Below are 23,978 nucleotides of genomic sequence, written 5' to 3'. Positions count from 1 at the left end.
TGGCAGCGCTACGCGGCCCAGTGCGTAATGCCGCTGAGCCATGCACCCCGCTTCCGTCCGAGAAAGGAATTGGAACGCTTGATTTAGCGCTCCACTTCCTTTCGGGGGTGTAACCACGATTTCTCGTGTGAGGCAAGACTTCTGTGCCTGACGCAAAATCTCGCGCCTCGCGAATGTTATCACCCCCAAATGGGACGCTCCCAAATTTCTAGGCCTCACTGTCTACCCTCGCACAAAAAGAATGGTTACTTGGGCTGGGTTCCGAAGGTCAGTCATCACATGTGGAAGTGTAGCCCAACATGTGACTTTAGGAGAGGAGAGGCGTAAACAAAATACACGCAGGTTCCACACAACATCGTTAAAACCAAATATCTAAACAGTTAATGTTTTTTGGGGGAGTTGTCACACGAATGCAACACAGTCAGAAATAACTTGCGGCAACACTTGAGGTTCAGGGCTTTTCCAGCTGATGAAAGAACTTTCTTAACTTCCCACGTACAAGTTAACCTGAACTTCTCAGATGCATTTCGAGGAGCCATAGCTAAAGTACATTGGCATTCTTCTTTAGCCGTACAAATTAAACTGCTTCTTAAGATGTCTTTATACCATAACTGTGGTGCTGATGCCTCACTGAGATTTTGTGCAACCCAGTACTAAAGGAACGGTACTACACACTTTCAAATTAGATGCAATTGTGGCTACAACAGCTTTAAAAGAAACCATACACCAACTGAAGACTTTCAACAAAGTTACAAATGGTTCAGGTTGCAAACTGGGGCAAAATCTACAGCTGCAGGTAATATTATTTAAATAAGGTATATTATATCCTCGACCTTGGCAGGGTATGTTATAAAGTACTTTTTAAATAACCAGTTATTTTAGCAGATAGCTCATGCCTAACCCAGATCAGCTGTGATAATGAACCTATTTCTGTGAAGCTGGGGTCACACTGGGGCGAGTAGGAATACACAGCTTCAGTCTGCCCATACTTTCAAGCCCTCTGCTAAGATGCACATAAAAAAACGTACATATTATTAATTGAAAGATAGCACAAAATCCTAACAATGGTAATACTGCTTGCCCACACTAACTTGGAATACTGCTGTCTTAGAATTCAAAAATACTATTTGATTTCTGAAGCCTTTTTTGACTACTGAACTCTGAATCCTATACAAGGAGGGGCTGTGTTAATTCTTTTAACACATTTCAGTCATGACAGCTAAGATGAACTGAGGACATGTGGAGAGTTAGTCAAGCGAAACAGCCAGGTGATTTGTGTGTACATGATTCAGGGGAGGGGGGAATTAAGACTGCGTCACATTCAGGGAGCACAATGATGCTGACAGAGGTACATGATGCAATGAACATAAGAACATAAGAAATAGGAGCAGGTGTAGGTCATATGGCATTTAATACGATCATGGCTGATCCGATCATGGACTCAGGTCCACTTCCCTGCCAGCTCCCCATAACCCCTTAATCCCTTATCGGTTAAGAAACTGTCTATCTGTCTTAAATTTATTCAATGTCCCAGCTTCCACAGCTCTCTGAGGCAGCGAATTCCACAGATTTACAATCCTCTGAGAGAAGAAATTTCTCCTCATCTCAGTCTTAAATGGGCGGCCCCTTATTCTAAGATTATGCCCCCCAGTTCTAGTCTCCCCTATCAGTGGAAACATTCTCTCTGCATCCACCTTGTCAAGTCCCCTCATTGGGCCCAAGTTTCCACATGATTCGCGCCTGATTTTTAGGAGCAACTGGTGGAGAACGGACTATTTTAAAAATCGCAATTCTCCACATTTTTTTTTCTGCAGTTCTAGTCAGGTAGAACAGTTCTAGTTTAGAACAGAATTTTTTCTTCAAAAGGGGGCGTGTCCAGCCACTGACGCCTGATTTGAAAGTTTCCAGTGAAAATGTACTCCAAACTAAAGTAGAATGGAGCCAGTGACGATTTTTGTAGAACTGAAAAAACCTGTTCTACACATTAAAAAATCAGGCGCAGGTTACAAATTAGGCGTCCAGAACAAGGTGGGGGGAAGGGAACTCATTAAATTCGACAATAAATCCTTATTTATACTTCTACAAATATTATACAAATAAATCCAACCTGAATAAACATTTATAAGCCAAGAAAAGATTAAATAAACCATCTTCCTACCTGTGTGAAAGTGCTTCAGCCAGGGAGAATTCTGCAGCCGTTCGTGCCGCTGAGCGGGAGGGGGAGAGAGAGAGAGAGAGAGGGAGGGGGGGAGAGAGAGGGGGGGGAGAGAGGGAGAGGGAGGGGGGGGGGGAGAGAGGGAGAAGGAGGGGGGGGGGAGAGAGGGAGAGGGGGGGGGGAAAGAGGGAGAGGGAGGGGGGGGGAGAGAGGGAGAGGGAGGGGGGGGAAGAGAGGGAGGGAGGGGGAAAGAGAGGGAGGGGGGGGGAGAGAGGGAGAGGGAGGGGGGGGAAGAGAGGGAGAGGGAGGGGGGGGAAGAGAGGGAGAGGGAGGGGGGGGAAGAGAGGGAGAGGGAGGGGGGGGAAGAGAGGGAGAGGGAGGGGGGGAAGAGAGGGAGAGGGAGGGGGGGAAGAGAGGGAGAGGGAGGGGGGGGGAAGAGAGGGAGAGGGAGGGGGGGGAAGAGAGGGAGAGGGAGGGGGGAGAGAGAGAGGGGGAGGGAGGGAGAGAGGGGGAGGGAGGGAGAGAGGGGGAGGGAGGGAGAGAGAGAGAGAGAGAGAGAGAGAGAGAGAGAGAGAGAGAGAGTGGGGGGGGGCGTCGGGTCGGGGAACAGGAGCGCGGGTCGGGTCAGTCGGGGGGGGGGGAGCGGGTCTCGGGTCGGGGCGGGGCGGGGGGGGGAGCGGGGGTCGGGTCGGGGCGGGGGGGGGGGAGCGGGTGTCGGGGCGGGGCGGGGGGAGTGGGTGTCAGGTCTCGGGTCGGGGGGAGCGGGTGTCTGGTCGGGGGGGGGGGGGAGCGGGTCTCGGGTCGGGGGGAGCGGGTGTCTGGTCGGGGGGGGGAGCGGGTCTCGGGTCGGGGAGAGCAGATCTTGGGTCTCGGGTCGGTGCGGGGGGGGGGAAAGCGGGTGTCGGGTCGGGGCGGGGGGGGGGAGCGAGTGTCGGGTCTGGAGCTACTGCACTTGCGTGCCCACTGTAGCGCGCATGTGCAGAGGTCCCGGCACTGTTTTCACAGCTCGTGCTGGCTGCGCCGAGGGCCACAGGACCTGTAAGTAGGTGGAGAATACCGAGGATTTTTTTAGGCGCCGTTTTAGGCGCGAAAAACGGGCGCCCGTTTTTTTTCTTGTGGAAACTTGGGCCCATTATCTTATACGTTTCGATAAGATCATCTCTCATTCTTCTGAATTCCAATGAGTAGAGGCCCAACCTCCTCAACCTTTCCTCATAAGTCAACCCCCTCATCTCCGGAATCAACCGAGTGAACCTTCTCTGAACTGCCTCGAAAGCAAGTATATCCTTTCGTAAATATGGAAACCAAAACTGTACGCAGTATTCCAGGTGTGGCCTCAACAATACCCTGTTTAACTGTAGCAAGACTTTCCTGCTTTTATACTCCATCCCATTTGCAATAAAGGCCAATATTCCATTGGCCTTCCTCATCACTTGCTGTACCTGCAAACTATCCTTTTGTGTTTCATGTACAAGTACCCCCAGGTTCCGCTGTACTGCAGCACTTTGCAATTTTTCTCCATTTAAATAATAACTTGCTCTTTGATTTTTTTCTGCCAAAGTGCATGACCTCACACTTTCCAACATTATACTCCCATCTGCCAAATTTTTGCCCACTCACTTAGCCTGTCTATGTCCTTTTGCGGGTTTTTTATGTCCTCCCCATACATTGCTTTTCCAATGCTGTTGTGCCTCACAGTAACGCTCTATAACAGCCTTACCCTAAAGCTTTTCTTAATACATTTGATCTACTTGCTGGTGACAAGTTGTGTGAAAATAAGCCACTTCGATTCATTCCTCACTGCTCAGTTTGATCAATGAAATGGCACTCAACCAGCACAAGGCTGCCAGGTAATAGCTTTCAAAGCATTTCCTGGTGCTAAGAACTGCTGTAGGAACACAATTTTTGCATGATCCCTTAGCTGGATTATCTTTATTGCTATTATTATGTCGAAAAATTGGTGCAATAGTGGTACCTACTCTGACAACTAAAGTTCCAGCTGGATCAGAACATACAATAATTCTTCCAGTGCTGGTGCTTAAACTAGGCTGCTCACCTGCCCAAAGAGTGAAACATTCTGCAAGAAGCCAACAGCCATATTCATATTAATTCAGATCTGTTACACTATGCAATCAAATCAGTACATACTGTTGGATCTTCATCAGGGTCATATAAGCAGCCATAATGGTGCTGGAGGATTCATTGCTCAGCAGTATCTTCTTGATTACATACTCCACAATTTTATGAGGTGGATAACGTTGAGGAGATACAAAATCCATCAGAAACTGAAGGGTTGCTTGGGGAAAGCTTTCATCGATAGTGCTGTTTATCATACTGCGCTGTCTTTGGGAGATCAGCTCTGGTTCCTTCGCCCCATTTTGGTGAGGTGTTGATGAACGAGAATGTCGATTCGCCTGCTGGAAAAGAAAACAACAAATGATTGAACTAAATGACAATGCAACAAGAAACACCTGTCAACTGCCAAGCAAGTCTAAAAACCTGTTGGCAACACTGCCCTGCTGGTGAGCTTATCCAGAGAAGAGTTGTGTTGCACAGACAAGGAAGGTGACACAGACCAGGAAGACTACAAATCTCAGACTGTGCTGAGTTAACGGATCATACCAGGAGTGCTTTGCTTGGCCTCAATCCCCTGGGTTGGAGAGTGAAAATCAGCGAGAGTTTCTGCTGTCCAGCAGGCTGTGTGTGTGGACACTGAGTGAGGCCAGAATTGGGCTTGTCTGTGCTGCCTCCTGCTTCAAACAATCAGCTGACTCAACATTATGGAGCATACATGAATAATGGCCACTTGGGCAAGACTGTGCCAATGTGGGAAGGTAATCTAGCTAGACAATGCCTTCAGGAGGGGTGAAAACTCGCAAGAAAAGAAAAAAAAACATCTCAGAAGTGCTGATTATAATGAGAAATTGGGTGCAATTATATCTGTTTGGGCCTCCCCTCATTTGTAAGTGATTTTCTGCCCCTTTTTAGATCACCCTATCCACACACACCATTCTTTCACTGAAACGGTAGGGGAGTGATCTATTTCCAGCCCTATGCCGATCCGGTTTTTGACCTAGCTGCTTGGAGGTGGGTCACAGTGACAAGGTTGACTTGCTCTACAATATTTCCCCCCTGGCAAGCATCCGAGTCCATATGAAGCCTCCTCTAGATGGCCCTGGAGAGAACAAGAATTCAGCATGTGGCAAGTTGTGTGGAGAGAACAGGCCTTGCAGAACCTTGCTTGTGTCACATTTGGAAAACTGCGAAAAATGTAACAGGAACTGAATTTTCTGCTGTTTGCCACCTATTCAACCAGTTACTGGTCTGTACAAACACCATCATAGCTTTGGTTTCAGGATCAGCGGATCTGAAGATGTTGTTGTCGAGACAGCAACTCTAGATGCTTCACATGATGGATTTTAATACATACTCTCAGCAGGAAATTGGGGAGGGCACGTTGAATTAACCAGAAATTTACCGCCTGGCGTGAGTCAGAGGGAAGAGCCCGAAAATTGGGCTCTTTAACTCTGACACCGCCTCCCAGCGCTTTGGGGCGTTGTTTGAGACGGTATAGGGGCGGGTTTGCGAGGGAGCGGGGCGACATCTATCACCAGTGCACTGACCATGTCACTGCGGTGGTGATATCAGCGCAACGCGCACATCCCTCCCCTTCACTTAAAGGGGATGGACGCTGTGAGGCCGACGTGGAGCCCACTGGGTCACCGTGGAGGGCTTCAGTCGGGCCAGCGACCCAGCACCCAAGAGGGGCTGCGCCAGGCTGCCTGTTGGGGGCCCGGCGGAACCAGCATCCGCCATTGTCGGGCCAACTCAGGAGTCGGCCGAAAATTAAAACAAAATGGCAGCAGCAGCAGTGCGCCCTCCCCTTTAAGGGCGGCCTCACTGCCCAGCCTCCGGCAGTTTCCCACATTGCGAAGCTGTCGGGGGCACCGACTGTTGGCTGCCACGCTCCCGCAGGGCGGAAAGGGGTCGCCGTGCTGGGCAATTCTGGATGGGTCGGCCCCGTTGCCTGCCCCTGGGCGGAAAGGCAATACCGCCCCATTAGAAGCGGTAACGGGACTTAAAGAAGGGAGCAATTTCCCCCTCCCCCCACAATGCTCTGGTGCTATAGAGAACTCTGGCAATGTGAAAATGGACCAAATTCCACACATACTAGACCTCCCCGATTATCTGAGAATACTGAGAGTCTTGGAAAGACTTTTAAAACAAAAACCCTGATCAACGTAGAACCTCAAGCATCCCCCGACAGGTTCCAACTAATGCCTCAACAAGTAAGGTGATTGAAACACCACTACAGGTGCAACGTCCAGAATCTGGAACTCCGAAAACCGGAATTGTCTGAAAACCAGACATTTTGCGCATAGCTGATGGAGTCTTCCGGAATCAGGAATTGTTGTCCGAAAACCGGACATTTTTGAGGCAAAACCCGAAATCTGGCACGGATTAGGTCGAAGATTCTGAATTTCAGACAAGAAAATCAAGTTTAAATTCCGGAATCCTCAATCAAATCTGTGCCGGATTTCGGGTTCTGCCGGATTTCGGACCTCGCTGCTCAAAACCCGGCACGGATTCGGTCAAGAATTCCAGATGTTAAGACTATTGATTTTCTTGTCTGAAATCCGGAAAAATCCAAAAACTGGCACGGATTCGGTCCAGAGGATTCCAGATTTCGGACGCTGTTCCTGTAGTTTGTAGCAGGAGCTGTACTCTACTCCACTGGTACCTCTCACAATCACTCAAGTGGACAATTGCCCAGTGGAGGCAATCATGCACTTCCTTTGTTTAGATCACACTAGGTCCTTATTAGTGTGGTTCCCCCTTTTTGCATCATGCCCAAGAGGCAGGGATTGAAACAGTAGATTACCCACAAGAAGCAGTAATTGTCAACTCAGTCCAAGAAGAAGCAAAGCAGACCAGAGACAAACCAAATACATGGAAGTCATAATATGTTAGAAGATATAAACAGATGAGCCAAGCCCAAAAGAGTCAGATGCAGGATAACTACTCCATAAACAGAAAGCAGAAGATAAACCCAAGCCTGAACCACAGTAGTTAATTTACAACAGGTGTAACACACAAAAGAAGTACTGCATAAGGACAAAGAAAGAGCATCACAAACCACTGAAACATAACCTTCCGTCATTATACCACTGAAAACCACCAATGCAAGCTAGTGCAACATAATCCATACCTGAAATGGATGCCACCACTGAAAAAAAAAACAAAGTGTTAAGAACTCTTATGAAATAAAAGAAAATAACTAACTATATAAAGACATCACTTAGGTATTTCCAAAATATATATAAATGCTTGTAACATTTTGTTAATCATTTTCAGGATGAGCACTTGACTCTCTTTGCTCCTTTATGATGCTCCTTAAAACCTCTTTGACCAAGCTTTGTAATCTGCCCTAATATCTCCTTACGTGGTTTGGTGTCACATTTTGATTGATACGCTCCTGTGAAGTGTCTTGGGACATTTGACTACATTAAAAGCGCTATTTAAATACAAGTTGTTGTTCTTGTTGTTGTTATGGGTGACAGAAGCAAGTTGCTGCAGTTCAGCCATGAACTCATTGAATGGTGGTGCAGGCTCGAAGAGCTGAATGGCCTACTCCTGCACCTATTTTCTATGTTTCTATGTTTCTATCCTGTAGATGGTGGAGGGAGTGGCTGTTCAGGCTAGTGGATGAAGTGCCAGTCATGGATGATGTATCCCACCAGGCAAGTGGCGAGAATTCCATCACAGTCCTGACGTGTGCTTTTTAGGTGATGAGGAGGCTTTGGGGAGTCAGGAGGTGAGACACTTTTCGTTTGCATGTCTAAACACTGGCAAACAGGAAGCAAAGAGTGGGAATAAACAGGTCCTTTTCAGAATGGCAGGCAGTGACTAGTGGGGTATCGCAAGGTTCAGTGCTGGGACCCCAGCTATTTACAATATATATTAATGATTTAGACGAAGGAATTGAATGTAATATCTCCAAGTTTGCAGATGACATTAAGCTGGGTGGCAGGAGGATGCTAAGAGGCTGCAGGGTGACTTGGATAGGTTAAGTGAGTGGGCAAATGCATGGCAGATGCAGTATAATGTGGATAAATGTGAGGTTATCCACTTTGGTGGCAAAAACAGAGAGGCAGATTATCTGAATGGTAACAGATTAGTAAAAGGGGAGATGCAACGAGTCCTGGGTGTCATGGTACATCAGCCATTGAAAGTTGGCATGCAGGTACAGCAGGCAGTAAAGAAAGCAAATGGCATGTTGGCCCTCATATCGAGAGGCGGTGAGTACAGGAGCAGGGAGGTCTTGCTGCAGTTTTACAGGGCCTTGGTGAGGCCACACCTTGAGTATTGTGTGCAGTTTTGGTCTCCTAATCTGAGGAAGGACATTCTTGTTATTGAATGAGTGCAGCAAAAGTTCACCAGACTGATTCCCAGGATGGCAGGACTGACATGAAGAAAGACTGGATCGGCTAGGCTTATATTCACTGGAATTTAGAAGAATGAGAGGGGATCTCATAGAAACATATAAAATTCTGATGGGATTGGACAGGTTAGATGCAGGAAGAAGGTTCCCAATGTTGGGGAAGTCCAGAACCAGGGATCACAGTTTAAGGATAAGGGGTAAGCCATCTAGGACCGAGATGGGGAGAAACTTTTTCACGCAGAGAATTGGGAACCTGTGGAATTCTCTACCACAGAAAGTTGTTGAGTCCAGTTCGTTGGATATATTCAAAAGGGAGTTAAATGTGGCCCTTACGGCTAAAGGGATCGGGGGTATGGAGAGAAGGCAGGAGTGGGGTACTGAAGTTGCATGATCAGCCATGATCATATTGAATGGTGGTGCAGGCTCGAAGGGCCGAATGGCCTACTCCTGCACCTATTTTCTATGTTTCTATGTAAACCGAACCAATTAAAAAAAAGAATTGAAAGGCATTCACTTCATCTACATTATTTGGATATTTCTGTGTAAACAACAGTGTTGTGATGTTCTGACATTAAGCTATTTTAATTTAGGGAAACAGTTAACTAAGAACTCTTTCAATTTATCATAGCATTTGGTTATTCATTTTGTCAACCATTTGCTATATGACCGTCAATTCTGGTTCCTTAAGGAATTCCTGCTTAGAGGAATGGCACTATGTATATGAAAACAGATTTTTCACAGCTAGGATAGGCTTGAAACCATCACTGAGAGACAGGGTGAAGGTTTCCTCCCCATTCTCAGTGAAGGTCCCACATTAATCAGATCACTTCAGTGCCGCCCACTGGGCCACCAGGGAGGGTCTCGGCTGGGCCACTGGCTCGGCACCCAAGAGAGTGTGACGGGCTGCCTGTTGGCGGCCTAGCAAAACCAGCGGCCGCCATTGTCAGACTGATTAAAAAACCTGGTGGCCGCGGCGTGCCACCTCCCCTTTAAGGGTGTTCGGGGCGCCGCAGCCTCTTGCATCGAGAAGCTGTCGGTGGCATCGCCCCACGTCGACCTTGCTCCCCCGGGGCAATCTCCCCATGGGGCATAAAGGGGGCAGTGAGCATGGTGCGCTAATCGCGGTGCTAAGCCCATTGCACACTCAGCCCCGGGGACAATTCCGGGGGGAGTGCACCGGCCGCCAAGCCCGGGCAAAAACCCTTCAGCGCCCCGTTATCGCCGGCCGGTGGTGCTATGTGGCCCTAGGTCTCCCAAGAGGAGTGTAAAACAGGCCACCAATTCGCTATTGTCCCTTTTGCATTATCACCCAAGACAAATACTTGTTTCCACCTGTTTGACTGAATCTAACCCAGACTCCAGGGATGGAAGGATCACTGTGATTCACAGTCGTTAAGTTAAGTATTCAGAACCCCGATGGGCCTTATGTGAAAGATTAAGATGTAAGAAAGGCAGTAGATCCAACTTACTGAAACTTCATTTCAGTTGACGATTTTCTCACACATTCCATTATTTTAGTTGCTATTCAGTTGAGATTTAAAAATTTTTATTTTCGGAATTTAGTCAGCTACAATTTTCCTCTCCACTCCTATTGTTCGTTAATGGCAGTTCAGAAGGGGAAAAAAACAGTTTTTACTGCCTCAGTAATTTGGATGCTACCGTTGATGAATTAAATCCTTTCAAAAAAAATGTTAACGCAAAATAAAAACTGCAAAGCCTGTCAGTACTTTCAGTTTGAGTCCTCTATCTATAGCTAGAACTTTACTTTCAGCAGAAAGTGGCAAATTTCTCAGGAGCGAAAGACCCAGAGGGAGACATGGGGGTAGAAATTGCAATGTCCTGGGCCTGTACGAAGTTTCTACGGACCCGGGAAGGCATCGGAAAAGCCGATTTTCAGCGCATGTGCTGAAAACCGGCTTTTCCAATCTGTCAAGCTTGACAGATTGTAGCCAGATCGGGAGCGAGGACATTTGCTTGGGCAAGATTGCGATATTTACGCATTTCTTGCCCGGCAAATGTCCTCAAAAATCTTGTGCCTGATAAAAGCAGGCGCACAGCCTACTTTTACAGGCGCAAGTGTTTTAAAATACACAAAAACATATTAAAATAAAGTTATGAAAACATATTTTATTGTTAAAAACCCTCCCCACTACAGTAAGTTTATTTAAGGCATAATTAAAAATACTTTTTTTTTAAATCGGGAAAATATATAAATTTTTTATAAGACATTAATAACTTTAATTTAAATGAATCTTAAACAAGTAGTGTATATTTTCTATTTTTTTATTAGTGTTTTGGGTGTTTGGGGGGGGGGGGGGGTTTCTCATTCATAATAATGGGAATTCCAACTTACAGAGTTCCCATTATTATGAATGAGAAAATACTGTACCTTGATTGGGTGCCCAGAGCCATGTGACTCCAGCTCCAGCTTACGGACGTCCCTATGAGCATGCGCTGCAACGTGCTGGGAGAGGGGGCCTGTGGACCGGGATCTCGAGTGAGCGCAGCAGCTTCAGGTGGGTGCGCATTTTTTCTCTAAAATCTAGTCGAACACCCGCGGGAAGGGGAAAGCGGAATTTCTGGGCCATGATTTTAGGCATGCACTGCTTGAAAAGGTGGCGGAAGTAGATTCAACAGTAACTTTCAAAAGGCAATTGGAGATTTACTTGAAGGTGAAACAGTTTCAGGGCTACAACAACAACTTCTATTTATATAACGCCTTTAACGTAGTAAAATATCCCAAGGCGCATCACAGCAGTGTTATAAGACAAAACAAATAAATTTGACACCGAGCCACATAAGAAGATATTATAGCAGATTACCAAAAGCTTGGTCAAAGAGGTAGGTTTTAAGGAGCATCTTAAAGGAGGAAAGAGAGGTAGAGAGGTTTAGGGAGGGAGTTCCAGAGCTTAGGGCCCAGGCAGCTAAAGGCATGGCCACCGATAGTTGAGCAGTTATAATCAGGGGTGCTCAAGAGGGCAGAATTTGAGGAACGCAGACATCGCGTGGGGTTGTGAGGCTGAAAGAGATTAGAGATATAGAGAGGAGTGATTTGTAAACAAGGATGAGAATTTTGAAATTGAGGGAAAGAGTGGGACTAATTGGATCCCTCTTTTAAAGAGCTGGCACTGGCATGATGAGCCAAATGGCTTCCTTCTTGCTGAATGATTCTTATAAGCTGCAGACCTGATGTTTCACAAGACCCAATCAGAGGTTTAGGGATAGGACCATTTACTCCAATGTGTAATTGTAGGGCGGAATCAACCAGCAACATTTACATCTGAGCAGCTCGTGATGAAGCTACAGATTCACAACAAAAGGAGTACAAGAGCATAACTTAAATCCTGAACCAGTTCCCAGGCCAGAAGCATCATATACAAAGCTTCTTTCCTTCTTGAACGGACCCAAGAGCTTGCAGACAGAATAAATTAGCTTAATTTATTGTCGTGACAATCAATGGAGTGTAGAATGTTTCAGTATAAGGGGTGTTGCAGTTGTGTGAGGCGGACTGGTTGGGCTGGGTGCTCATTGCCTTTCCGTCATTGTTCATAGGTTTATATGTAACCTTTAGGGCTGCTGACCAAGGGCCGTGTGGCTCTTTGTCGGCCGGTGTGGACACGATGGGCTGGAATGGCCTCCTTCTGCGCTGTAAATTTCTATATTTCTATGTTTCAGCGTGTTCCATTTTAAATAAGAAACCATGCATCTTATGAAGAGACATTCCATATTAAATTTCATAAAAATCTACAAAAACATTTAAAAGATAGTGAGATGGGGCATTAAATGGCTGATGTTCATGATGAGATGGCCTGATGTACAAATCTATGCTTGTTTTGGACCATAAAGAACACAAGAGAGAAGACCACATATAAGTATTGCTAATATATTATATTTTGCTTGAGACTCCATCTCTACGTGGCCAGATTTTGTCAGCAGGGCTTACCTTGTGCCATTTTTCATTTCTGTGACGTTTAACAAACATATGTTGAACTGGTGCTCCGATGAAGTATTGAAAACCTTGCAACAGCTCTCTGTCTACTGAACAGTTCGGGCTTGCTTCCTTAGCTTCATTTGATGTCAGTCGGTGGTTTTCAGACTCCTCTGTTGATAGAACTCGATCTCCAAACTGTTCTAATACAGGTACAGGGTCCTGTGCTTTGCTTCCAACTGGCAAGCAGTTCAATTGACTTTTATCTTCCTTATCTGGACTCTGCAGCGGCTCCCAAGATTCCAGCAATGGCATGTTAATGCTGGGAGGAGAGTGATCTAAGGCATGATCCAGTTCAAACTCCTCAAAGTTCTGAGATATCAAAGATGGTATACCTTCAATACCGGTCCTTAAACCTTCTACAGGTCCATCAACTATGCCATTAATTGGTTCCTCAATGTGGCTTTTAAGATCATCTTCCAAAAGGTCGCCAGCACTACTTGGCGAGGAACACGAAGCGAGTGTGTATGGTGAAAATGTTTCCAAAGATTCCAAATCACTATTTATACTAGTGTCACTAGCTGAATTTATGCTGCAAAAAGAATAACTCATTTGACTGGACGTGCATGTTGCAGGGGTGTGAGAGTCTTCATCAAAGCCAATGAAGTCCAGTTCTGGCAATGGGCCTTCGTCGGGAGGTTTATTGTGAACAGGTGTAAATGAATTTTCCTCAGTTGTAACTTCAACTGTCAAAATAGGAGGAGCTTCGAGGTCAGGTTCATCCTTGCACATCATCCAATTAGATTGTAAGCCAGGAGACAGGCATTCCCCGACATCATCTGACAGGTCTTCATCGTAATCGAATAAAACATGACTCGAGTTACTAGAAGCAGGGGGCTGTGGGCTTTTCTCTCCTTGGTAACAGTTTGTCAAATTAACCTGCATACTTCCCATGTCTTCTTCAGCATTGTTCACTTGATTGCACACTTCATTTTCATCTCCTGTCAAATCAATATTGTCCTGAAAGAAAAAGAGAGAAAGGCCCGAGCATTTTACTTTGAATTCAAGAAACCTTATTGCAGGGTTATGCTCAAACTGTACTTCCTCACAGACTGGATGTTCTTTTCTTTGTATTGTAAAATATAGACAGAATTCCTGGAATCAGTTACCTGGTGTCGTTAGTTAATATCAAGCAGATGAAGACACAACCTTTCGCCTCAATGCCATGTTTCATGCTTGGATTGAGAAGAGAAAAAGCTTTTTGCTGCAGCAGTTCGGAATACAAGTCTATAGAATCTGGGGACTAATTCCACTAGCATGGGCTGCTTTTTAACTGAAAGGGCAAGTTACAAATGAGGAAGATTAGACGGAAGTGAAGAGAGGAAATGAAAATGCTCTCTTTATTTCTTTTGCTACTGGTACATGGTGCACTATGCAGCAATACCCAATAGCTATTGAGGAAAATAATGAATTAGATTGTCAGGGCCAATTTTAACCCACTCTACCCAGCTGGAACGGGGCAGGTGGGGTCCCAATTAAACGGTCAAAGATCCGTTCCGTAATGTCACATTCACCCCCATTGCATTTTAACCCGAAATCGTGGGCCCTCCGACCAGTCTCGATCCGCCAGCAACACCGAGCGGGATTGGCCTCCGACAGCTCCTGTCGCAGAATAAAAGGAGCTTTCAGCTGCAGCTCACCAGATCTCAGGAGCTGCTGCTGCCTGGTTTGCTGGAAGAGCTTCCAGATCACTACTTCTACACTTTTGTTGCCTTACAACTCTATTATAGGAACCATTTGTGCTTCCTTCTTTTGGATGGTGGGACAGCAGCAGCCTCAGCAACCACCACTACCAACACCTGGGCAGCTCAGAGAACTAGGGGGTCTGCGCCCAGCACACAGGGTCTACAGGCCAAGAGTCCCCTTCTTGGACCTATCTGAGGAGCTGTGTGGGAGGGGGCAGCATTTCACCAGGCAGGCTGCAGCAGAACTCTGCAACCTCCTACAACAGGACCTGCTGCCTGAAATGCCGGTGCCCCTCAAAGTTACCACAGCCCTGTTTTTTTATGGCCAGTAGCTATTGGGTCACTGACCGAACACAAGCCAGCAACAGAAAATCATACCAGGGTCGAGATTCCGCTTGTTGCCGCCAGAAATATCAGCGCAATCCGGGCGGATTCGGCCGAACCAGCCCAAAAGATCGGGGAATTTTAAACGCAAGTTAGGCCCAAAACCACTCGCGCTTGTTGTTCCCGCGATCTTACACGCTGGTTCAAGATTCCATTCGCCCGGATCAAACTCCGCCCACAAACTGGCCACGTCTCCAGGCCAAAATTGCCAGATTCCGCCGATGGTGCTGGTTCGGGAAGGCTCTTCAAATTCGCACATTTTCTTTGGCCACTTTTTAAAGGCTTTTTCACATCAAAAATCTTTCAACTTACGAAGAGACTTACTAGTAAACACCAATTAAATGGTTCAGTAAAGTTATTTGAAGTCATTTTTAATGATTTTAAATCAGGTTAATCACAGGTGGTGGACTGGACACACTGAATTAAAAAATGCATATTTTTGGTGATAAACCCACTTTCAGCTGTATTATTAAAGCTGCGCCGTTACACTCAAATACACAAAGGAATACTTTTAAATGGGAAGAAAAAGAAAGTGATTATGTTCTGTTACACTGCCTGATGGCACTGGTTTATGGAAGATTTTACATTTGTGAATATACAAATAAATACTAGCGGAAACTTGAAGTGTAACCTAACTGGTACAATTTCATGTGCATTTCAGGTGCAATTTCCCGATTAGTGGGAAAACTCTACCCCACCATTCTTTCAATGTACAGCGAGTGGCTGATCACAAGAATGTCGTCAGTGGGACTGTGTAAGGTACCCAGAGAGCTGCCACGATGTTGTTATTCACAGACACTCTACCACCAACGTTCCCTCGAAGCTGCATGCGTGTGCAGCCACACGGTAATCTGCAAGGTCCTGCACGGTTCACTCACAAGCTTTATATTGGAATTACTGTGCACGCGCAGAACTTTAAAGCGACCGCTCAGTGAAAGAAACAGGCCACGCAGATCACAGTGCAGAAAATCAAGGGAAGATTGTCTAACCATCCTCACTGTTCGATCTCGTCACCACCACCAAAGGATTATGCAGGTCACAATGTCTTCATCCTGCGACTCATTCTCCTCTCCTCCCTCATGATCACCCTCCCCCTCACTTCCCCCCACCGCACACTCCACCCTCCCTCCGCTCTCTCCATCCCGTCCCTCATACACACCATCCCCCCTCCCCCGCCCTCACCAACCCCCTCACCCTCCCCCCCCTGTAACCACCAGGAGGCAGGGATGAGGTAACCTGAAGAGAGGCAGTAGATGGTGGATGTGGCAATGGTTGCCTTGCCTAGAGCACAGGGAGGCTTTGTTCAGGAGGAAGAGTGATTTGGCAACAGGATAGGAGCAGCAATGGATGAAGCAACAATACAGGAAGTGGAGAGCAGAGATGAGTGTATTAAGAAGCACAGTCATTGTTGCAAATCAGATAAGTTGCATTAGAATTACAACAACAACAACTTGCTTGTATGTAGTCTTTAACATAGGAAAATATCTCAAGGTGCTTTGCAGGAGCGTCATCAGTCAAAGATTGACACCGCAAGAAAGGAGACAAATGGACAGGTGACTAAAAGCTTGGACAAAGAGGCAAGTTTTAAGGCATGTCTTAAAGAAGGAGAAGTGGAGAGATTTAAAAAGGGAATATCAAAGCTTCAGGCCGAGGCGGTATGGCCAACATTGGTGAGGTAAGGGGAGCAGGACCTGCCCAAGAGTTCAGAGTTAGAGGAATGCAGAGTTCTTGGAATACTGCAGCAGGTGACAGAGATAGGGAGGGGTCAGGCCCATTTTTTCTGCCACACCATTGGTGGCCGTGCCTTCCGCTGCTGAGGCCCTAAACTCTGGAATTCCTGCCCCAAACCACTTCATCCCTCCACCTCTCAGACGCTACTTAAAACTCACCTCTTTGCCCAAGCTTTTGGTCACCTGGCCAAATGTCACTTTCTTTGGCTCGGTATCATTTTTTGTCTGATAATGCTCAGTTGAAGCACCTGGGGATGTTTTACTACATTAAAGGTGCTTTATAAATGGAAGTTGTTGTTGTTCATTACACTGTTTGCTGCGAGTTTCGCTCTGCCACCATCTCATTGGATGACACAATGTCAATAGACACTCAGTAAATAGTAATTTAAAAACGGAGTGATTATCTGCACAAAGAGTTTTATGTCCTTTGCTATGCGGGCTCGATATGGTCACGCATGCGCAGTACGATATACGAGATAGCTGGAAGTGAGGATGAACCGCTTGCAGCTTATTGCGGCTCAAGCTGAGGGCTGGAAGCTTCTAGGGCTTTTGCCAAGAATATCGATGTGATCATCTGCATGAACATTTTCACAGCATTCTGAAAGATAGAGGAAAGTGCAGGTGGGCGGGGGAAGAGAGACTGGGGGGAGGATGGGGGGAGGAAGAGAGACTGGGGGGAGGAAGAGAGAGACGGGGGGGGGGGGGGAGAGAGACGGGGGGGGGGGGGAGGGGGGGAAGAGAGACTGGGGGAGGAAGAGACTGGGGGGAGGAAGAGAGAGACTGGGGGGGGGAGGGGGGGGAAGAGAGACTGGGGAGGGGAGGGGGGGAAGAGAGACTGGGGGGGGGAGGGGGGAGAACTGGGGGGGGGGGGAGGGGGGGAAGAGAGACTGGGGAGGGGAGGGGGGGGAAGAGAGACTGGGGGGGAGGGGGGGAAGAGAGACGGGGGGGGAGGGGAAGAGAGACTGGGGGGAGGAAGAGAGACTGGGGGGAGGAAGAGAGAGACTGGGGGAGGAAGAGAGAGACTGGGGGGAGGAAGGAGAGAGACTGGGGGAGGAAGAGAGAGACTGGGGGAGGAAGAGAGAGACTGGGGGGAGGAAGAGAGAGACTGGGGGGAGGAAGAGAGAGACTGGGGGAGGAAGAGAGAGACTGGGGGAGGAAGAGAGACTGGGGGGAGGAAGAGAGAGACTGGGGGGAGGAAGAGAGAGACTGGGGGGAGGGGGAAGAGAGAGACTGGGGAGGGGGAGGGGGGGAAGAGAGACTGGGGGGGAGGGAAGAGAGACTGGGGGGGGGGGGAGGGAAGAGAGACTGGGGGGAGGAAGAGAGACTGGGGGGAGGAAGAGAGACTGGGGGGGAGGAAGAGAGACTGGGGTGAGGAAGAGAGACTGGGGGGGGGAGGGGGGAAGAGAGACTGGGGGGGAGGAAGAGAGACTGGGGGGGGGGGAAGAGAGACTGGGGGAGGAAGAGAGACTGGGGGGAGGAAGAGAGAGACTGGGGGGGGGGAGGGGGGGGAAGAGAGACTGGGGGGGAGGGGGGGAAGAGACTGGGGGGGAGGGGGAAGAGAGACTGGGGGGAGGGGGAAGAGAGACTGGGGGGAGGGAAGAGAGACTGGGGGGGGGAAGAGAGACTGGGGGGAGGAAGAGAGACTGGGGGAGGAAGAGAGAGACTGGGGGGAGGAGAGAGAGACTGGGGGGGAGGGGGGGAAGAGAGACTGGGGGGAGGGGGAAGAGAGACTGGGGGGGGAGGGGGGGAAGAGAGACTGGGGGGGGGGAGGGGGGGAAGGAAGAGACTGGGGGGGGAGGGGGGGGAAGAGAGACTGGGGGGGAGGGGGGGAAGAGAGACTGGGGGGGAGGGGGGGAAGAGAGACTGGGGGGAGGGGGAAGAGAGACTGGGGGGGAGGGGGGGAAGAGAGACTGGGGGGAGGGGGAAGAGAGACTGGGGGGGAGGGGGGGGGAAGAGACTGGGGGGAGGGGGGGAAGAGAGACTGGGGGGGAGGAGGGAAGAGAGAGACTGGGGGGAGGGGGAAGAGAGACTGGGGGGAGGGGGGGAAGAGAGACTGGGGGGGAGGGGGGAAGAGAGACTGGGGGGAGGGGGGGAAGAGAGACTGGGGGGGAGGGGGGGAAGAGAGACTGGGGGGGAGGGGGGGAAGAGACTGGGGGAGGGGGGGGAAGAGAGACTGGAGGGGAGGGGGGAAGAGAGACTGGGGGGGAGGGGGGAAGAGAGACTGGGGGGAGGGGGGGGAAGAGAGACTGGGGGGGAGGGGGGGAAGAGAGACTGGGGGGGAGGAGGGGAAGAGAGAGACTGGGGGGGGGGGGAAGAGAGACTGGGGGGAGGGGGGAAGAGAGACTGGGGGGGAAGAGAGACTGGGGGGGGAGGCGGGAGAGAGACTGGGAGAGGGGGGGAGAGAGACTGTGGGGGAGGGGGAAGAGAGACTGGGGGGAGGGGGGAAGAGAGACTGGGGGGAGGGGGGAAGAGAGACTGGGGGGAGGGGGGAAGAGAGACTGGAGGGAGGGGGGGAAGAGAGACTGGGGGGAGGGGGGAAGAGAGACTGGGGGGGAGGGGGGAAGAGAGACTGGGGGGAGGGGGGAAGAGAGACTGGGGGGAGGGGGAAGAGAGACTGGGGGGAGGGGGGAAGAGAGACTGGGGGGAGGGGGGAAGAGAGACTGGGGGGAGGGGGGGAAGAGAGACTGGGGGAGGGGGGGAAGAGAGACTGGGGGGGAGGGGGGGAAGAGAGACTGGGGGGAGGGGGGGAAGAGAGACTGGGGGGGAGGGGGGGAAGAGAGACTGGGGGGGAGGGGGGGGAAGAGAGACTGGGGGGGAGGAGGGGAAGAGAGACACTGGGGGGAGGGGGGGGAAGAGAGACTGGGGGGAGGGGGGAAGAGAGACTGGGGGGGGAAGAGAGACTGGGGGGGGAGGCGGGGAGAGAGACTGGGAGAGGGGGGGAGAGAGACTGTGGGGAGGGGGGAAGAGAGACTGGGGGGAGGGGGGAAGAGAGACTGGGGGGAGGGGGGAAGAGAGACTGGGGGGAGGGTGGAAGAGAGACTGGGGGAGGGGGGGAAGAGAGACTGGGGGGAGGGGGGGAAGAGAGACTGGGGGGGAGAGAGACTGGGGGGCGAGGTGGGGAGAGAGACTGGGAGAGGGGGGGAGAGAGACTGTGGGGAGGGGGGAAGAGAGACTGGGGGGAGGGGGGAAGAGAGACTGGGGGGAGGGTGGAAGAGAGACTGGGGGCGGGGGGAAGAGAGACTGGGGCGGGGGGAAGAGAGACTGGGGGGGGGAAGAGAGACTGGGGGGGGAAGAGAGACTGGGGGGGGGGAAGAGAGACTGGGGGGGGAAGGGAGACTGGGGGGGGAAGGGAGACTGGGGGGGGAAGGGAGACTGGGGGGGGAAGGGAGACTGGGGGGGGAAGGGAGACTGGGGGGGGAAGGGAGACTGGGGGGGGAAGGGAGACTGGGGGGGGAAGGGAGACTGGGGGGGGAAGGGAGACTGGGGGGGAAGGGAGACTGGGGTGGAAGGGAGACTGGGGGGGAAGGGAGACTGGGGGGGAAGGGAGACTGGGGGGGGGAGGGAGACTGGGGGGGGAGGGAGACTGGGGGGGAAGGGAGACTGGGGGGGAAGGGAGACTGGGGGGGGAAGAGAGACTGGGGGGGGGAAGAGAGACTGGGGGGGGAAGAGAGACTGGGGGGGGGAAGAGAGACTGGGGGGGGGAAGAGAGACTGGGGGGGGGAAGAGAGGCTGGGGGGGGGGAAAGAGAGACTGGGGGGGGGAAGAGAGACTGGGGGGGAAGAGAGACTGGGGGGGGAAGAGAGACTGGGGGGGGAAGAGAGACTGGGGGGGAAGAGAGACTGGGGGGGAAGAGAGACTGGGGGGGGAAGAGAGACTGGGGGGGAAGAGAGACTGGGGGGGAAGAGAGACTGGGGGGGAAGAGAGACTGGGGGGGAAGAGAGACTGGGGGGGGAAGAGAGACTGGGGGGGGAAGAGAGACTGGGGGGGGAAGAGAGACTGGGGGGGGAAGAGAGACTGGGGGGGGAAGAGAGACTGGGGGGGAAGAGAGACTGGGGGGGAAGAGAGACTGGGGTGAGGGGGGAAGAGAGATTGGGGGAGGGGGGGGAAGAGAGATTGGAGAGGGGGGTAGAGAGACTGGGGAGAGGGGGGGTAGAGAGACTGGGGGAGAGGGGGGTAGAGAGACTGGGGGAGAGCGGGGTAGACAGACTAGGGGAGGGGGGGAAGAAAGACTGGGGGGAGGGGGGGGGGAAGAGAGACTGGGGGAGATGGGGGGTAGAGAGACTGGGGGAAGGGGTAAGAGAGACTGGGGGGAGAGGGGGGAAGAGAGACTGGGGAGAGGTGGGGAAGAGAGACTGGGGAGGGGTGGGGAAGAGAGCCTGGGGAGAGGGGGGGGAAGAGAGACTGGGAGCGGGGGGAAGAGAGACTGGGGGGGGGGTGGAAGAGAGACTGGAGGGGGGGGGGGAAGAGAGACTGGGTGGGGGGGGGAAGAGACTGGGGGGGGGGGGAAGAGAGACTGGGGGGGTGGAAGAGAGACTGGGGGGGAAGGGAGACTGGGGGGGGAAGGGAGACTGGGGGGAAGGGAGACTGGGGGGGAAGGGAGACTGGGGGGGAAGGGAGACTGGGGGGAAGGGAGACTGGGGGGGAAGGGAGACTGGGGGGGAAGGGAGACTGGGGGGGGAAGGGAGACTGGGGGGAAGGGAGACTGGGGGGAAGGGAGACTGGGGGGAAGGGAGACTGGGGGGGAAGGGAGACTGGGGGGGAAGGGAGACTGGGGGGGAAGGGCGACTGGGGGGGGAAGGGAGACTGGGGGGGAAGGGAGACTGGGGGGGGAAGAGAGACTGGGGGGGGGAAGAGAGACTGGGGGGGGAAGAGAGACTGGGGGGGGAAGAGAGACTGGGGGGGAAGAGAGACTGGGGGGGAAGAGAGACTGGGGGGGAAGAGAGACTGGGGGGGGAAGAGAGACTGGGGGGGGAAGAGAGACTGGGGGGGGAAGAGAGACTGGGGGGGGAAGAGAGACTGGGGGGGAAGAGAGACTGGGGTGAGGGGGGAAGAGAGATTGGGGGAGGGGGGGGAAGAGAGATTGGAGAGGGGGGTAGAGAGACTGGGGAGAGGGGGGGGTAGAGAGACTGGGGGAGAGGGGGGTAGAGAGACTGGGGGAGAGCGGGGTAGAGAGACTAGGGGAGGGGGGGAAGAAAGACTGGGGGGAGGGGGGGGGAAGAGAGACTGGGGGAGATGGGGGGTAGAGAGACTGGGGGAAGGGGTAAGAGAGACTGGGGGGAGGGGGGGGAAGAGAGACTGGGGAGAGGTGGGGAAGAGAGACTGGGGAGGGGTGGGGAAGAGAGCCTGGGGAGAAGGGGGGGAAGAGAGACTGGGAGCGGGGGGAAGAGAGACTGGGGGGGGGTGGAAGAGAGACTGGAGGGGGGGGGGAAGAGAGACTGGGTGGGGGGGGAAGAGACTGGGGGGGGGGGGAAAGAGAGACTGGGGGGGTGGAAGAGAGACTGGGGGGGAAGGGAGACTGGGGGGGAAGGGAGACTGGGGGGGAAGGGAGACTGGGGGGGGAAGGGAGACTGGGGGGGGGAAGGGAGACTGGGGGGGGAAGGGAGACTGGGGGGGGAAGGGAGACTGGGGGGGGAAGGGAGACTGGGGGGGGAAGGGAGACTGGGGGGGGAAGGGAGACTAGGGGGGGAAGGGAGACTGGGGGGGGAAGGGAGACTGGGGGGGGAAGGGAGACTGGGGGGGGAAGGGAGACTGGGGGGGGAAGGGAGACTGGGGGGGAAGGGAGACTGGGGGGGGAAGGGAGACTGGGGGGGGAAGAGAGAATGGGGGGGGAAGAGAGAATGTGGGGGAAGAGAGAGTGGGGGAAGAGAGAATGGGGGGGAAGAGAGAATGGGGGGGAAGAGAGAATGGGGGGGAAGAGAGAATGGGGGGGGGAAGAGAGAATGGGGGGGGGAAGAGAGAATGGGGGGGGGGGGAAGAGAGACTGGTGGGGGGGAAGAGAGACTGGGGCGGGGGAAAGAGAGACTGGAGGGGGGGAAGAGAGACTGGAGGGGGGGAAGAGAGACTGGGGGCGAAGTGAGACTGAGGGGGAAGAGAGACTGGGGGGGAAGAGAGACTGGGGGGGAAGAGAGACTGGGGGGGAAGAGACTGGGGGGGGGGGAAGAGACTGGGGGGGGAAGAGACTGGGGGAAGAGACTGGGGGAAGAGACTGGGGGAAGAGACTGGGGGAAGAGACTGGGGGGGAGGTGGGGAAGAGAGACTGTGGGGGAGGGGGAAGAGCGACTGGGGAGGAAAGGGGGAAGAGAGACTGGGGGGAGGGGGGGAAGAGAGACTGGGGGGAGGGGGGGAAGAGAGACTGGGGGGAGGGGGGAAGAGAGACTGGGGGGAGGGGGGGAAGAGAGACTGGGGGGGAGGGGGGGAAGACTGGGGGGGAGGGGGGAAGAATGCGGGGGAGGGGGGGGGAAGACTGGCGGGAGGGGGATGAAGACTGGGGGGGAGGGGGGGAAGAGAGACTGGGGGGAGAGGGAGGGAAAGAGACTGTGGGGGAGGGGGGCAAAGAGAGACGGGGGAGGGGGGAAGAGAGACTGGGGGGGGGGGGAAGAGAGACTGGGGGGGAGGGAGGGAGAGAGACTGGCGGGGGTGACTGGGGTGGGGAAGAGAGACTGGGGGGAGGGGGGGGAGAGAGACTGGGGGGAAGGGGGGGGAAGAGAGACTGGGGGGAGGGGGGGAGAGAGACTGGGGGGAGGGGGGGAGAGAGACTGGGGGGAGGGGGGGGGAGAGAGACTGGGGGGAGGGGGGGAGAGAGACTGGGGATGGAGAGACGGGGGGGAGAGACGGGGAGGGGGGAGAGAGACGGGGAGGTGGTGGACAGACGGGGAGAGGGGGGAAGGGAGATTGGGGGGGAAAGAGAGACTGGGGGAGGGGGAGAGAGACTGGGGAGAGGGAGGGGGGTAGAGAGACTGGGGGAGAGGGGGGTAGAGAGACTGGGGGAGAGCGGGGGGGAAGAAAGACTGGGGGGAGGGGGGAAGAGAGACTGGGGGGAAGAGAGACTGGGGAGAGGGGGTGTAAAGAGACTGGGGAGAGGGGGGGTAGAGAGACTGGGTGAGAGGGGGGTAGAGAGACTGGGGGAGGGGGTGTAGAGCGACTGGGTGGGGGGGAAGAGAGACTGGGGGAGAGCGGGGTAGAGAGACTGGGGGAGAGTGGGGGTAGAGAGACTGGGGGGAGGGGGGGGAAGAGAGACTGGGGGAGGGAGGGGAAAGCGAGACTGGGGAGGGGAGAGAGACTGGTGGGAGGGGGGGTAGAGAGACTGGGGGGGGGAAGGGAAGAGAGACTGGGGGGGGGGGGGAAAGAGAGACTGGGGGGGGGGGGGGGAAGAGAGACTGGGGGGGAGGGGAGGATGAGAGACTGGGGGGGAGGGGGGGGAAGAGAGACTGGGGGGAGGGGGGGGAGAGAGACGGGGGGAGAGAGACTGGGAGGGGGGAGAGAGATGTGGTGAGTGGGGGGGAGAGAGACGAGGGGAGGGGGGGAAGAGAGATTGGGAGAGGGGGGGGAAGAGAGATTGGGGAGGGGGGGGGAAGAGAGACTGGGGAGGGGGGGT

At 52.8% G+C, this 23,978-nt stretch overlaps 1 protein-coding gene across 4 annotated transcripts in view; it reads right to left on the bottom strand.

The window, feature by feature from the left end:
- The window catches only part of simc1 (SUMO interacting motifs containing 1), a 79,545-nt gene that overhangs the window by 15,814 nt on the left and 39,753 nt on the right, over positions 1–23,978 (bottom strand). Inside the window, exons 2-4 of one of the 4 annotated variants that reach the window (XM_070878466.1) lie at positions 12,541–13,545; positions 7,365–7,382; positions 4,304–4,572 (exon numbers count right to left, since the gene is read on the bottom strand). In XM_070878466.1, coding sequence (XP_070734567.1) covers positions 4,304–4,572; positions 7,365–7,382; positions 12,541–13,545 — 1,292 coding nt within the window. The remainder of the gene's footprint in view (positions 1–4,303; positions 4,573–7,364; positions 7,383–12,540; positions 13,546–23,978) is intronic. The other 3 variants (XM_070878467.1, XM_070878468.1, XM_070878469.1) reach the window with 3 other exon arrangements.

The sequence above is a fragment of the Pristiophorus japonicus genome, chromosome 4 (assembly GCF_044704955.1).
Source record: "Pristiophorus japonicus isolate sPriJap1 chromosome 4, sPriJap1.hap1, whole genome shotgun sequence".
In the NCBI taxonomy this organism is placed as follows: Eukaryota; Metazoa; Chordata; class Chondrichthyes; family Pristiophoridae; genus Pristiophorus; species Pristiophorus japonicus.
The sequence above is the reverse complement of the archived record's forward strand: the minus strand, read 5'-3'. Positions and strand labels throughout refer to the sequence as shown.